The sequence below is a fragment of the Dendrobates tinctorius genome, unplaced genomic scaffold, assembly GCF_039654945.1.
Source record: "Dendrobates tinctorius isolate UK_male_01 unplaced genomic scaffold, ASM3965494v1 ptg000016l, whole genome shotgun sequence".
NCBI lineage: Eukaryota > Metazoa > Chordata > Amphibia > Anura > Dendrobatidae > Dendrobates > Dendrobates tinctorius.
In genome coordinates, this window is record NW_027361684.1 from 35,777,144 (window position 1) to 35,792,363 (window position 15,220).

General features: G+C 43.7%; 1 protein-coding gene across 2 annotated transcripts in view; it reads left to right on the top strand.

The window, feature by feature from the left end:
- The window catches only part of SERPINF1 (serpin family F member 1), a 111,719-nt gene that overhangs the window by 39,067 nt on the left and 57,432 nt on the right, over positions 1 to 15,220 (top strand). For both annotated transcript variants that reach the window (XM_073565684.1, XM_073565685.1), the window contains one exon: positions 13,670 to 13,752. In XM_073565684.1, the coding sequence (XP_073421785.1) occupies positions 13,678 to 13,752 (75 nt within the window). In that variant the 5' untranslated portion in view covers positions 13,670 to 13,677. The remainder of the gene's footprint in view (positions 1 to 13,669; positions 13,753 to 15,220) is intronic.

Sequence of the window (15,220 nt, forward strand, 5' to 3'; positions counted from 1 at the left end):
GTCTGTACAAGTCCCCTCTGAAATGTAAAGTGCTGCGGAATATGTCGGCGCTATAGAAATAAAACTTATTTATTATTATTATTACATTTACATTTGACCAGCTTGCTTTTTCCTGCGCCCCCAGACAACCAATGTGCGAAAATTTCACACGGGCCAAGCTAGTAAGTATGAATTTAGAAATTGCTGCTCATATAACTCTGTTAATGTAAAATATATGAATCCTTAAGGAGGAGATTGCATATGATGGAATAACTAATTTTAAAGAAATTGTAAACTGTATTTAACTCTACAAAATATTCTCATTTTCTTTAGTCCCCAAGAAGTGAAACACTTGCCAAACTAAGAAACTAAGCATTAAGAGACAGAGGTGAAAGTTTGTTACGCCTCTAGTGGTTTCTACATTCTTGCATAAATTTGACCCGTCTGTGACTCTGCCGCAGATCGTCTAATCACTCAAAAATGTCTTCTTGTCAGTTGTTCTATAATGCATTGGAGTTTACCCCTGAGTGATCAGAAAATGTGGTTGGAACAAGCGCTGGGGACTCTACATATATTTAGCTTGTGAATACAAGGAACTGAATAACCTTCTGCCCCCATCCACTAGAATTACAAACAACCTCCGCCCAGCACTCCATTAACCAAGGCTCTCTTTATTCTTTACATATATAAAATTGTCATGTACTGTCTCTATCCTAAGCTGACAGTTTTCTCATTTTTACAACTCATTTAAATGCAACAGTCAACTAAAAAAAAACCTGTAAAGGAAACTGTGCCTTTTAGTCTAAGGCTACTTTCACACTTGTGTTTTTTTGCTGTGCGTTTTTTGCGCACACAAACGCATGAAAAAAACGCATCATGCGTTTGTGTGCTTTTTTTGCTGGTTTTGGTGCACTTTTTTTGCGCATACGTAAAAAAAAGACCCATAGACTTTAATGGGTGTTTTGCTGTAAAAAAAACGCATTGCGTGCGCATGCGTTTTTTGGGGGCAAGTCAGACGCACAATAAATGCAACAGGATGCATTTTGTGCGCCCGAGCGCACACTACAAAAAAAACATGCGCATACAAACGCGTACAAACGCATGTGTATGCGCACCTATGCACACCCATGTAAAATATATGGGAAAAAACGCATGCTTTTTTTGCGCTAAAAAGCAGCGCAAAAAAACGCAAGTGTGGAACCAGCCTAAGAGTGTGACTGACGTAACAGCTATGGACATCTTGACATTGGAAAAAATTATTTGCACATATATTATTGGTTTTGGACTGCAGTCATCATCCCTTTGAAGACCCCCAGTCTGCTCCTCTTCTGTCATTTTCAGAGCCCCTGTTATGCAATTTGCATCCAGATCCAAGTCTCAGAGTTTATTGGTGTGGGAGAGTCCATTCCAGTAACATAGTCTGGATGTGAGGTTTGCGTGTTTCTTACAGTAAAATAGGCTGGATGACAAGTCTGTGTATGCAGGGGCTTCTGGTTTAAGTAGCTCATATATCAGCACAGCTTCTACATTGTTCTTATTTCCGCTTAATGTGTTTTTCTTTTCTATAGCTTTTTTTTATCCTGACCTCCCTGAGACTCAGCATGCTTTCTCCCCTATCTACATTGTGGAGACTTGTCTACACTCCAACCCTTTCTCTGCTGCTATCCCCAAGGCCATATTACAGTTCAAGTACAGGCCGTGAGTCAAGGAAAGTCGACGGGTCTCCATACCCAAACATGACATCTTCATAGTCAGTAAATGAGCAGCTGGTCTGTGAATGAGGCCTAACACTGGGAGAAGAAAGGGGTAGTTCAGAGAGGGTCTTCAGAATCTGGAGTGGAATCCCTCTTGTGTGAGTAACAGTTTTACAGCACATTCAGATATAAGACTCACAGACACTCTGCAGCAGCAAAATGCAAGTATTTAATGAAGACTACTTAGAAGGTTGCTTACTTTTACATTTAGGAAGTAAATTCCCCAAAAAAGATAAAAAATTATGTGTGAAAGTATGGATTGCCTTGATGGAAGAGCTTTCACCTGTTTTCGCGTGGCAATTTAGCCACACAAGGGAATAGTGGCTACAAGGTTTTTTTTTAATTTCCCCTCTCCATTGCAGAGATATTAGTTTATAAAGTTTATGTTATAATTTATAATAAGTCTAAAAGGGCATTAGCAGAGATTCTTCTCTGAGGGCTTGTGCTTGAAAAAGAACACGTACCTAGATAAGCTTAGAGCAGGCTTTCTCCTCTGTGAGACATGTAATGATAGACAGCTCTCTGTCCTGACCTCTGCAGCTACTGTGTAGAACAGGGTTGGGCTATTAATTTTCTTGTGGGGCCACATGGGAGACTGTGACTGTTGTGGAAGACCGAACCAATAGGTTGAAATAAATTCTGCTCAATATTAATATTAGCATATCAATTACAATTAATATAAAATAATTATATAGCTTATTATTGAGCACAATTTTTAGTATGCTGACATCCTGATATATAAACTATGAACCCACACATAGCCCCTACATACAGTATGATCCCACACACATCCCCCTACATACAGTATGAGTCCTCATATAGCATCTATATATACAGTATGAGCTCCAACAGTCCCCCATATACTGTATGAGCCCCCCACATAGCTCCCTCATATACAGTATGGTCCCCACATAGTCCCCCATATACAGTATGAGCACAAACAGTCTTGCTAAATACAGTACAAGCCCTCCAAAAAAACCCTTATAATATGAACCCCTACCACTATATACAACATGAGCCCCCTGCTTACATTGACCTCCTATATAATCCCCCTATATTCAGTATGAGCACCCAAATTGTCCCCTAGGTGCAGTGAGAGCCCCCACATAGCCTCCATATATACAGTATGAGCCCCCATATAACCCTTTATATACCATGTGACCCCCACATAGCCTCTAAATACAGATTGAGCCCCCATAGCATGTCTATATAAAGTATGAGCCCCCACATAGCCCCTAATATACGATATATGGTATAGAGGCTGCTGCCGGACACTGCAGATTAGCTTCTAATTCTCTTCAATAGTAGCTGAGCTGCAGTATCCCGCAGTGGCCACTAAATGGCATAATGGAGCTGTGCTGTTCTGTTCCCTACATTGTTTACATCCAGCTGCCATATGTGTTCACAGCTAACTAGTGGGGTGCCAGAAGTCAGACCCCCCACCAATCTTATATTGATGATCTACCCTAGCAATAGGTCATCAATATAAATGTAGTGGAAAACCCATTTATAGGTAGCAGCATACTCTGCCGCAATCTCTCGGTGCCTCCTCTTGTTTTGCTGCATTGGCAACCTTTTGTTTGTTGTACTATAAATGTCTCTCCCATTTATTTTCTGGCTCTCTCACAAAACAGAAACCTGACAACTTATAGGAGGATCTAATGGTTTCACAGGTTTGTAGATCAAAAATAAGAATATTGATCAGATCCATTAGTTAGCGGAACCCACAAAACGATTAGATCTGTAAGTCATTGCCTATGGAATATTCGTATTCTCATATCCAACACGGAATAGGTTTCACTTTTAATCTATTTGTTCTGTTGTTTTCTGTCTGTTCACTCATTTCCAGCAGGAAAGCAAAAGATCAATACATCTTTCTTTTCACCTCTGCATAGCTGCCAGCAGTCCACACTAATTTCATTACCCATGTATAACAGATGAAAACTTCTAAACTTGGGGAACAGTCTTCAAAAACGATATCTTAATTCCATTCTTAAGAAATTGATATTGTCATAATTTTTTTGCATTCTCATAGTCAAAAAAATTAGGAAGAAACGTTGTGGTGGGCTATAGATGCATTTACTTAGGCATTTCAGGACCATTAACATCTGCATAGGTGGAGCATTGTCCTTTTTTACTATCCAAATTGACAGTTGGATCTTAATTTTATTATCTAGAGCAGTGGTCCACAACCCATGGAGCCACATGTGGCTCGCGCCTGTCTGCCAGCATTGTTCATTAGCACGAGATATTGCAAACGGCTATGAAGACTGGGTCTCCATATGGTGACTTTTGTGAGTAGCGTCACATAAAAAATAGAGTGTTTATCTGGAGGTATCATTCAATCTCCAGCTTGATGGCGAATGAATCTGGAAGTAATAGTGTGGTAGGAGTGCTTGATGAGAGGGTTGTTAGGAACGGCGGAACGCACTAAATAAAAATAAATAATAAAGTACGTTCACCGCTCGGGGTCAACCGTGCAGTAGGTGTTACACCGCTGCTAGGTAATGACAGACGAGCAATATGGCGGTATAATGCGCATGGGTTCAACTTCACCCAAAGTGCGCAAAGCAGGCTCTGTTCACACACCGAGGCACCGCAACAAAAACATACAAAAACGCTGAGGCTGTTAGTGTCACAGACCACAGGGAAATGCACACAAGGTATCAGGTCACAGGAGCAGGACCCAAGGCAGAGGAGCTGCATCCGTCTAGACCTACCGTGTGTGCGGCGTCGCTACTGCGGACGCCAAGGAGGGCTGCAACTGCAGCGCGGTGTATGACACTGCCGCTAGTCGACAAAGCTGGCAGCAGGCGCAATGTCGGATGCTATAGAAGAGGTGCAGTGTGCACAGTGGCCTAAGGCTTGCCACTGACTGGCGCTGACTGCTGCACTAATTTCCTATCCACATGGTTAATATGAGAGGGAAGAGGTTTCAAATGAGTCAGTCACCAGAGTCATACATCCGTCACCATTCACACATTTAGCTTAAAAAGTCTATACTAGCGCATGGCCGAACGGTCATGCGCGCTTTTTATAGCCGTGCGGGACCTTCCAGATCTCCGAGATGGACCAATGAGATCTGGAGCAGGACCTGGGCACATGACTCCCGATCTCCATGGGAGATCGTCTCGTGAGCATGCCCAGTAGGAGCACAGAGGAACTTAGTCTCTGGAGCGGTCTGCTGCAAAGTAATCTTCTCTGCAGTAGATAGACAGCAGGAGACCGCAGAATGTGAGGCTCTGGATTCCTGCAGAGCAGACGCAGAAACCTGATGCCTAGCAAGGGTAAGGTGGCCACCCCTGGATGTAAATATACTGCTTTGATGTGATAGCTTTTGCAGTCATTATACTAGTAATGGGAGCTCTGGGTGCCACTGGGAGGGAGGCAAGAGCTGGAATTTACTTTTCTGGGAGGTCTTATGTGGCTCGTGACCCTCTCTTAGGGTCCCATTACATTTAGCGATACACCAGGGATCCCAACAACGATACGACCCGGTCAGGATCGCTGGTGCATCGCTAAATGGTCGCTAGTGAGCTGCCAAACAGGCAGATCTCGCCAGCGACGCAGCAGCGATAAGCGATCCATCGGCGGTTGCTCTTATCTGTCACACGGCAGCGATGATGACGACTTCTGCCTGCGTCCATGCGTCGTTAGTCGGTGCCAGCGGGACGCCAACGAGGGAAAAATGGCCCAGGACATTCGAGCGCGATCAGCGATATCCAGCGGGGGGGGGCCAGTTGCAGATACGTGTCACATGTAGCGAGATTACTAGCGATATTGCTGTTGCGTCACAAAATCGGTGACACTTTAGCGATATCGCTAGCTATCTCGCTGTGTGAAAAGGGGGCTTTAGAGCTTAAGGAGGCTCTTAAGGCAAGAAAGATTGGGGACCATTGATCTAGACAGTCCTGTTTTTACTTGTGGAAACCACTGGCTGGCTTGGTGAGATTTACAGTTGTGCTCAAAAGTTTACATACCCCGGCAGAATTTTCGCTTTCTTGGCCTTTTTTCAATGGATCTACGGGAAAAGGTAGTTGAACTGTATAAAACAGGAAAGAGATTCAAAAAGATATTCAAGGAATTGATAATGCCAGTCAGCTGTTTTCAAACAATGATTAACAAATTGAAAATTAGGGGCTCCGTAAAAAAAACCATGTTCAGGTAGACCAACAAAAATTTCGTCCACAACTGCCAGGAAAATTGCTCGGGATGCAAAGAAAATCCCACAAATAACATCAGCTGAAATACTGGACTCTCTGAAAATTAGCGGTGTGGCTGTTTCAAGATGCACAATAAGGAGGCACTTGAATAAAATTGGGCTGCATGGTCGAGTCGCCAGAAGAAAGCCATTACTGCGCAAATGCCACAAAGTATCATGCCTACAATATGCAAAACAGCACAGAGACAAGCCTCAAAACTTCTGGAACAAGGTAATTTGGAGTGATGATCCCAAAATGTAACTTTTTGGCCACAACCATAAAAGTTACATTTGTAGAGAGGTCAACAAGGCCAATAATGAAAGGAACACCATTCTTACTGTAAAGCATGGAGGTGAATCGCTGATGTTTTGGGGATGTGTGAGCTACAAAGGCACAGGAAACTTGGTCAAAGTTGAAGGAAAGATGAATGCAGCACGTTATCAGCAAATACTGGAGGCAAATTTGCAATCATCAGCCCAGAAGCTGCGCATAGGAAGTACTTGGACGTTCCAACATGACAATGATCCAAAACACAAGGCCAAGTCGACCTGTCATTGGCTACAGCAGAACAAAGTGAAGGTTCTGGAGTGGCCATCTCAGTCTACTGACCTCAATATCATTGAGCCACTCTGGGGAGATCTCAAGTGTGCAGTTCATGCTAGACAGCCCAGGAAATTACAGGAACTGGAGTCTTTTTGCCAAGAAGAGTGGGCAGCTTTACCATCTGAGAAAATAAAGAACCTCATCCACAAATACCACAAAGGACTTCAAACTGTCATTGATGTTAGAGGGGGCAATACACAGTATTAAGAAATGGGGTATGTAAACTTTTGATCAGGGTCATTTGGATGTTTTGGGTTGTCATTATGGTTTATAAAGAGAAAACACAGTTATTTGACAATAAATGGCTTCACGCAACCACTAACCATGAGTGGAGAAAGTTTTGGTGTTATCTATAATAATAAATGCCCTAACCAGCTTCCGGTTGTAACAACTTCCATCCAGTTGTAACCGGTGACGTCACCACACACACACGCACGCACGTTAACCCTCAACACACCACACCGCCTCAACACACACTCCTCTCACCTTTCACCTCCACGCATGTCCACTCACTCTTTCACTCCACATACGTTCCTTTCTCTCACTCCGTTTCTCATACTCACACCGTCATCGTCGCTGCCCCGACATCTTCCTCCGCCGCCGCGATCCAGGATCCAGACGTTCTCCAGGCCGCCGACATGTTCTTGCGGGACGCCATCTTAGATTTCGTGAAATCCCGCGATATTTAAGATGGCGTCGCCGCAACAACATGTCGCTGGCGTGGACGACATCGGGATCCAAAAAGATGGCGTCGGCGAAATCTCGCGAGATTACGCCGACGCCATTTTGGATCCCTATGTCGCCCATGCCAGCGACATGTTGTTGCGGCGACGCCATCTTGAATATCGCGGGACTTCACGAAATCTAAGATGGCGTCCCGCAAGAACATGTCGCTGGCGTGGGCGACATCGGGATCCAAAATGGCGTCGGCGTAATCTTGCGAGATTTCGCCGACGCCATCTTTTTGGATCCCGATGTCGTCCACGCCAGCGACATGTTGTTGCGGCGACGCCATCTTAAATATCGCGGGATTTCACGAAATCCAAGATGGCGTCCCGCAAGAACATGTCGGCGGCCTGGAGAAGGTCTGGATCCTGGATCGCGGTGGCGGAGGAAGATGTCGGGGCAGCGACGATGACGGTGTGAGTATGAGAAACGGAGTGAGAGAAAGGAACGTATGTGGAGTGAAAGAGTGGGTGGACATGAGTGGAGGTGAAAGGTGAGAGGAGTGTGTGTTGAGGCGGTGTGGTGTGTTGAGGGTTAACATGGCAAGAGGTGTTAACGACGTCCGCCATCTTGCATTCGTGAAATTGCGTCATTTACCTCACGTCGACTTGCTGTGCGGACGCTTGGCATTGCCTGTACCACCATGACTACTGCTGCCTTGGTCCTATGCCTGTTTACTGCCGGTGTCTAATTACTGGACCAATTTGCCTGTACTGCCATAACTACTGCTGCCTTGCTCCTCTGCCGGTGTCTAATTACAGGGCTAATTTGCCTCTACCGCCATAACTACTGCTGCCTTGCTCCTCTGCCGGTGTCTAATTACAGGGCCAATTTGCCTATACCGCCATAACTACTGCTTCCTTTGTCCTCTGCCTGTTTACTGCCGGTGTCTAATTACAAGGCCAATTTGCCTCTACCGCCATAACTACTGCTGCCTTGCTCCTCTGCCGGTGTCTAATTACAGGGCTAATTTGCCTCTACCGCCATAACTACTGCTGCATTGCTACTCTGCCGGTGTCTAATTACAGGGCCAATTTGCCTCTATCGCCATAACTACTGCTGCCTTTGTCCTCTGCCTGTTTACTGCCGGTGTCTAATTACAAGGCCAATTTGCCTCTACCGCCATAACTACTGCTGCCTTGCTCCTCTGCCGGTGTCTAATTACAGGGCCAATTTGCCTCTACCGCCATAACTACTGCTGCATTGCTCCTCTGCCGGTGTCTAATTACAGGGCTAATTTGCCTCTACCGCCATAACTACTGCTGCCTTGCTCCTCTGCCGGTGTCTAATTACAGGGCTAATTTGCCTCTACCGCCATAACTACTGCTGCATTGCTTCTCTGCCGGTGTCTAATTACAGGGCCAATTTGCCTATACCGCGATAACTACTGCTGCCTTGCTCCTCTGCCGGTGTCTAATTACAGGGCTAATTTGCCTCTACTGCCATAACTACTGCTGCCTTGCTCCTCTGCCGGTGTCTAATTACAGGGCCAATTTGCCTCTACCGCCATAACTACTGCTGCCTTGCTCCTCTGCCGGTGTCTAATTACAGGGCCAGTTTGCCAATACCGCCATAACTACTGCTGCCTTGCTCCTCTGCCGGTGTCTAATTACAGGGCCAATTTGCCTCTACCGCCATAAGTACTGCTGCCTTGCTCCTCTGACTGTTCACTGCCTGTGTCTAATTACAGGGCCAATTTGCCTCTACCGCCATAACTACTGCTGCCTTGCTCCTCTGCCGGTGTCTAATTACAGGGCCAATTTGCCTCTACCGCCATAACTACTGCTGCCTTGCTCCTCTGCCGGTGTCTAACTACAGGGCCAATTTGCCACTACCACTTCACAACTACTGCTGAGCAATTACAGGGTCAATTAGTATCTGTTTACTCTACAATACTCCAGGACGCCTTCTTCACTGCCAGATAACTGCCAAATAGACTCCTTTACCTGTGCCAACATGAGTCATAACAAAAAGTATGCCAATGCCAGTGAAAGGAAAGCAGCTTTAGCACTACGACAAAAACAACGCCGTGCTAATGAGACTCCTGAGGAAAAACACCATCGACTTGACAAGATTAAGGCTTATAAACGCCGTCGTCTCACACACGAATCCCCTAACTCTAAATCTATTACATTGGCTGAAGAAGCCTCTACACGCCATCACCGCCAACAACAGACGGCTTCTTCCTCATCATCTATAATAATAAATGCCCTAAGCAGCTTCCGGTTGTAACAACTTCCGTCCAGTTGTAACCGGTGACGTCACCACACACACGCACATGTTAATCCTCAACACACCACACCGCCTCAACACACACTCCTCTCACCTTTCACCTCCACTCACGTCCACTCACTCTTTCACTCCACATACGTTCCTTTCTCTCACTCCGTTTCTCATACTCACACCGTCATCGTCGCTGCCCCGACATCTTCCTCCGCCGCCGCGATCCTGGATCCAGACGTTCTCCAGGCCGCCGACATGTTCTTGCGGCGACGCCATCTTGGATTTCGTGAAATCCCCCGAGATTCAAGATGGCGTCGCCGCAAGAACATGTCGCTGGCGTGGACGACTCGGGATCCAAAAAGATGGCATCGGCGAAATCTCGCGAGATTACGCCGACGCCATTTTTGATCCCGATGTCGTCCACGCCGGCAACATGTTCTTGCGGCGACGCCATTTTGGATCGGCGAAATCCCGCGATAGTCAAGATGGCGTCGCCGCAAGAACATGTCGCCGGCGAGGACGACGTCGGGATCCAAAATGGCGTCGGCGAAAACTCGCGAGATTTCGCCGACGCCATTTTGGATCCCGACGTCGTCCACGCCGGCGACATGTTCTTCCGGCGACGCTATCTTGACTATCGCGGGATTTCACGATACTCAAGATGGCGTCGCCGCAAGAACATGTCGCCGGCGTGGACAACGTCTGGATCCAGGATGGCGCCGGCGGAAGAAGATGTCGGGGATCGTGGAGCAGCGGCGATGACGGCGTGAGTATGAGAGACGGAGTGAGAGAAGGGGTCGTATGTGGAGTGAAAGAGTGAGTGGAGATGGTGAAAGGTGAGAGGAGTGTGTGTTGAGGAGTGTGTGTGTTGAGGGTTAACATGGCAAGAGGTGTGATGCTATCGCATCCTCCCGATGCGATAGCATCGGGCCATAATCTAGTCATTCATATTCTCTGAAAAAAGGCCAAGAAAGCAAAAATTCGCCTTGGGTATGTAAACTTTTGAGCACAACTGTATAAGCCAAACAATGCTCCATGGGTAAATGTATTCCAATAGGCTCTCCTCCATCAGAAAGTTGATTTTCTAGTGCCACTTAGAGGAGGTAGTTATCTTAACAGTCAATGTCTGACCATTTAAAGAGCCTTGCCAAGTGACTTAACATATTTAACCAAACCAGAGGGAAAAGATACTCATCCACAGACAGCTGAATGGGTTTCTAGCCCCATATAATGCATCACAGAGTAGCAGTTGTCTGGATTTAGGGTCTTTAACAGACATCTAAGGAGTACTTTTTTTTTTCTTTTGTAGACCTCTAGCCTGCGAGACATAGGCCAGGTAGTACTTCCAGGAAAAAGTGTATGCAAAGTAGCTCTTCTCAAGAAGGAAGAAAGCAGTCTTTTTATTACCTTTTACTGGAGTTATCTACCCTTTGTGTATGTATTTGTGGGCTCACTCACTACTCAATCATATATTTTTCTCCTGATTCTGGTTGGATCAGCTATGTATCTCATATGTTTGTAGGTATCCCAACCTTTCTTCAAAAAGAAGTGTCAGAGAAAAGAGAAATTGGTGGGAATGCTGGATTTCAACATGCCAAGTCCCTTGTTTTCTTATGATATAAGTCACTACCAGAGATGATTAGCATTGGGATAATCCCCTCTCCCCACACTTGGATATACATGCATTTTGAATGTAGGTCAGGAAAAATAGCTGTTGGCTAGAATAAGGTTATCAATATACATCCCAAGACTAGAGTATTTCAAGTTTGGTGTTCTCAAGGGCCCTGGAAGGAGGTATTGAATGGTCTTTACTAATATCCTATTATATGCTGAACATCATGGCATCACAGTTATCACAAAAGACTTTTTTCAGTGTTTCCTGATTGCCTATCTAGAAGACAATGCAATTGAAACCCACCTTCCCAATCTCTCCTCCCTTGACATCTGTCAGTGGAAAAATATAGGAGGCAGGTTTGACCATCTTTTATGTGTATGATAAGTGATAAAAAGTTTTGTATATATTTTTATTATTATGAGACAAGAACACTTCTGGTAAAACATATAGATGTAGGACACCGCCATGAGCTCATAAGGCCATGCTAAGTCCAAGGTATATCCAAGCTGTACAATATCAATAAATCATCAAAGGGCTTGGCCTTTGCCACATTACCATTATTTCCTCAAATGTGCTGGAAACAAAATATAAAGTACTCCCTAATATAGTTATTCCGGGTTCAGCACCGATGTCCTCCAAGAGAAGTGACGGATCCTTATTTAAACAGCGTACTAGATACCACTACCAAAGTCATCACCTTATCCTGTATTATGATGAGAGATTATTATGTACTAGTAGAATACCCATGGCTTTGCTCGCAGAAAATATATTAAATTGTTGGTTATGATAGCTAAAGTAAAATTTTCAGTGTCACCCTGAAATTGACATTTTCAAAGTGCTACAGTAAAAATTTTTTCTACTTTAAATTTTTATTATTTTGCCATTTTACTAATTTGTCGTAACATTGATATGAACAACTTTTTTTTTAATTTCAACATTTTTATTGATTTTACATATTCAATACATATTATGTAGTATAAACTATTACAACTTTTTTTTTAACTATTTTTTCTTGAATTGGGGTGTAGTGAAATGCTTCCAAACTCAAATCAGCCTGCCTTTGCACACATTGCATATGTCGTATGCGGTCATTTTCACACCGTTCATCCTTTTGTTCAGATGTTTCCATATTCCTTGCTTCAGCCTGCCTTATCCGATTCTTGTGAAGACAACATTCCCGTTGCTCTGACGTCTCAGCTGCCTTACATTTAGCCTGTCTCATCCGTTTCTTTTCAAGCCGCGAGTCACGTTGTTCACTTGTCTCAGCTCTTTGACACAATTTTGCTTTCTTAGCTTTTAGATGAACTTGCCCGATTGATGGTCGTTTTTTGGGTGGCATTTTAAAAAACAGTCCTTAGTATTATGACCCTTTACTTTTCACCTGACACTGATAAGTGATGTAATAGGATGAATAGTAAATACAGAGCAGCCCTCACACTGTATTACTATGACCTGAAGGAGCTCACATCTCAGTAATGAAAACCGCCTCACCAGCAGACTTGTCTAGTTGCCCATAGCAATCAATCACAGCTCAGCTTTCACTTTACCTCAGCAGTGTCAGTGATGAAAGCTCCCTGTATAGTAAGCAATAATGACAATCTTACTATGAGGCATTTTTCACCTGACCAATATTGCTGCTCAGTAAGGCTGCTTGCACACATTTTACCTCAGCAGCTTCAGTGATGAAAGCTCCCACACGCATGTGATCCATGTGTTTGTGCGTGCGCAGTACAAGTGTCCATGGTGTGTGTGAGTATGCATGTGCTCTGTTCGTCCGTGTGCGTAGGGTGCGTCCATCTGAATGTGTTTGCATGCATGTGTGGTCCTTGTGAGCGTTTGTATGTGTGTGTGGTGTGCATGTAGTATTTATGGGGTTTTGTTGTGGTGTTTGTGTTGTGTGAGTCTAGAGTGGTCTGGTGTTTGTGTGGTGTATTGTGGCATTTGTGTGGTGTTTTGCTTGTGGGTTAGTGTATGTGTGCTGTCTGTGTGATGTTTGTATAGTGTTTGTGAAATGTTTGTGTGTTGTGTGTGGTAATGCGGCCCCTTTAGCAGTGACTCTTTGGCACCGTCGCTACAATCTGTCCCTGTAAGTCACAACTGTTGTTTTTTCCTCAGCACTTTTACATTCACCTTCACATTTCTCCATTATATGTATAGGGCCTAACTTCGGGGGCCCCAGTCTCATGACAGGGGGATGCTAGCGAGATTTAACGTGTGCAGTACTCTGCTCCTGTGGGTGGGGAGGGGCGTGCCAAATTTCACCCAAATCGGGCAAGAACTGTGGATTTGTATAGAGCGAGCTACTACAGATTTCACATTCCCCATTTTGTACAGTATATAGGGCCTAACTTCGGGGGCCCCAATCTCATGACGGGGAGTCGCTAGCGAGATGTAACGTACGCAGTATTCTGCTCCTGTGGGTGGAGAGGGGGCGTGCCAAATTTCACCCAAATCGGGCGAGAACTGTGGATTTGTATAGAGCGGTCTACTACAGATTTTGAGTTTTTTATATATATAGATTTATGATTGTTTTTCACATTGTATTTATAATGTAATGCCTTCAACAGGTCTCACCATGAAGAATTACGTCGTTTTTCTTCTCGCATCAACCATTTTCTCCTTCACCAGCTCACAAGATGCTGCGGAGGAGGTGAGAAACTTTTATGTCTATGACCAATAAATATTCTGTATATCAGCATTGCAACGAATATGTAATCAAATTACTGACTCAATAGAAGGTGACACACAGGCTTTACATGCTGCGCGTACAATATGCCAACCTAATGTATGATTCGAAGACATAAGCCAACCCAATGGACTGTATGTTTAGAAGAAGCTTGCCAACTCTGTATGGCTGGAAGAAATATGCCAACCTGATCTGATGGATTGTTAGAAGAGCCATGTCAACCTTTATGGTTAGAACTTATGAAAACATGCAAACCCAAATGTAAGGTTAGCCAACTTAATGATGTATGGCTGGAAGAAAATTATATTAGGAGCTGATCTACAGTACATGGCAGTGGCCTCTAAACAGTGTGACGGATCAGTTGTGTGCCACTCTGTACAATGGATACAACTCGGCACTGCCAGAGGTGATAACAAATGATTATCGGATAGAATAATTCATCAATATCAAAGTGGTAGAAAACCCCTTTCATGCAAAAATGCATCAGTTTGTATCAGTCATCATCAGTTCCATCATGATACATTTTGTTTTTTTTAATTAAAAATATGCGATGGATTAAAAAGTGATAAAAATTTGTCCCCACCAAAAAAACAAACAAACAAAAAAACGCCCCTCCTTGCCCAGGATTTAAAAAAAAAAAAAAAAAGCGCAGTTTTTGAGGAAAAGAGTTCCAGACCTGTTCTTTAGTTTTCATGTATTATTGTAGTGGGTTACGGTCACACGTTCAGTATTTAATCAGTATTTTACATCAGTATTTGTAAGCCAAAACAAGGAGTAAAAGTATAATAGAAACACGTCACCACTTCTGTATTTTTGACCCACGCCTGGTTTTGGCTTATAAGTACTGATGTGAAATACTGACCAAATACTGATAGTGTGACCACAGCCTTACAATTCAATTCCACTAAAGAAAAGTCTGAGCAGCAAAACCTCAAAGAACCTTGGAGAGTTGTACTGCAAAATTGGAAGAAAACAGCTTTGATTTCTAATAATTCACCTTAAATTCCAAGTGCTGTGAAATAGTAAAAAAAAAATGCAGTTTCACAATTTTTCTTTTTCTTTTTTTTATATTACCATGTTCACTATATGGTAAAAATGACCTGGCAATATGATTTTCTAGGTCAGTATGAGTACGTAGATACCAATCATGTATTTTTTTTTTTATTTAAATGGTGAAGAAAAATTTAGAAATTTGTAAGACTTTTTTTTTTGCTTTTGTCTCCATTCTCTGAGACCTGTAACGGTTTCCTTTTTTTTGGATATGGGGCTGTGTGAGATCTTTTGCACCCTTTTTACTGGCATTTTTGGGTATTTGTGATGTTTTGATCGCCTCTTTTATTTATTTTATATTTATATTGCATTTTATTAACAAAGAAACGTAACTAACTTTTTTTTGTTACACCGTTTGCTGATTGGGTTAATTTACTTTATA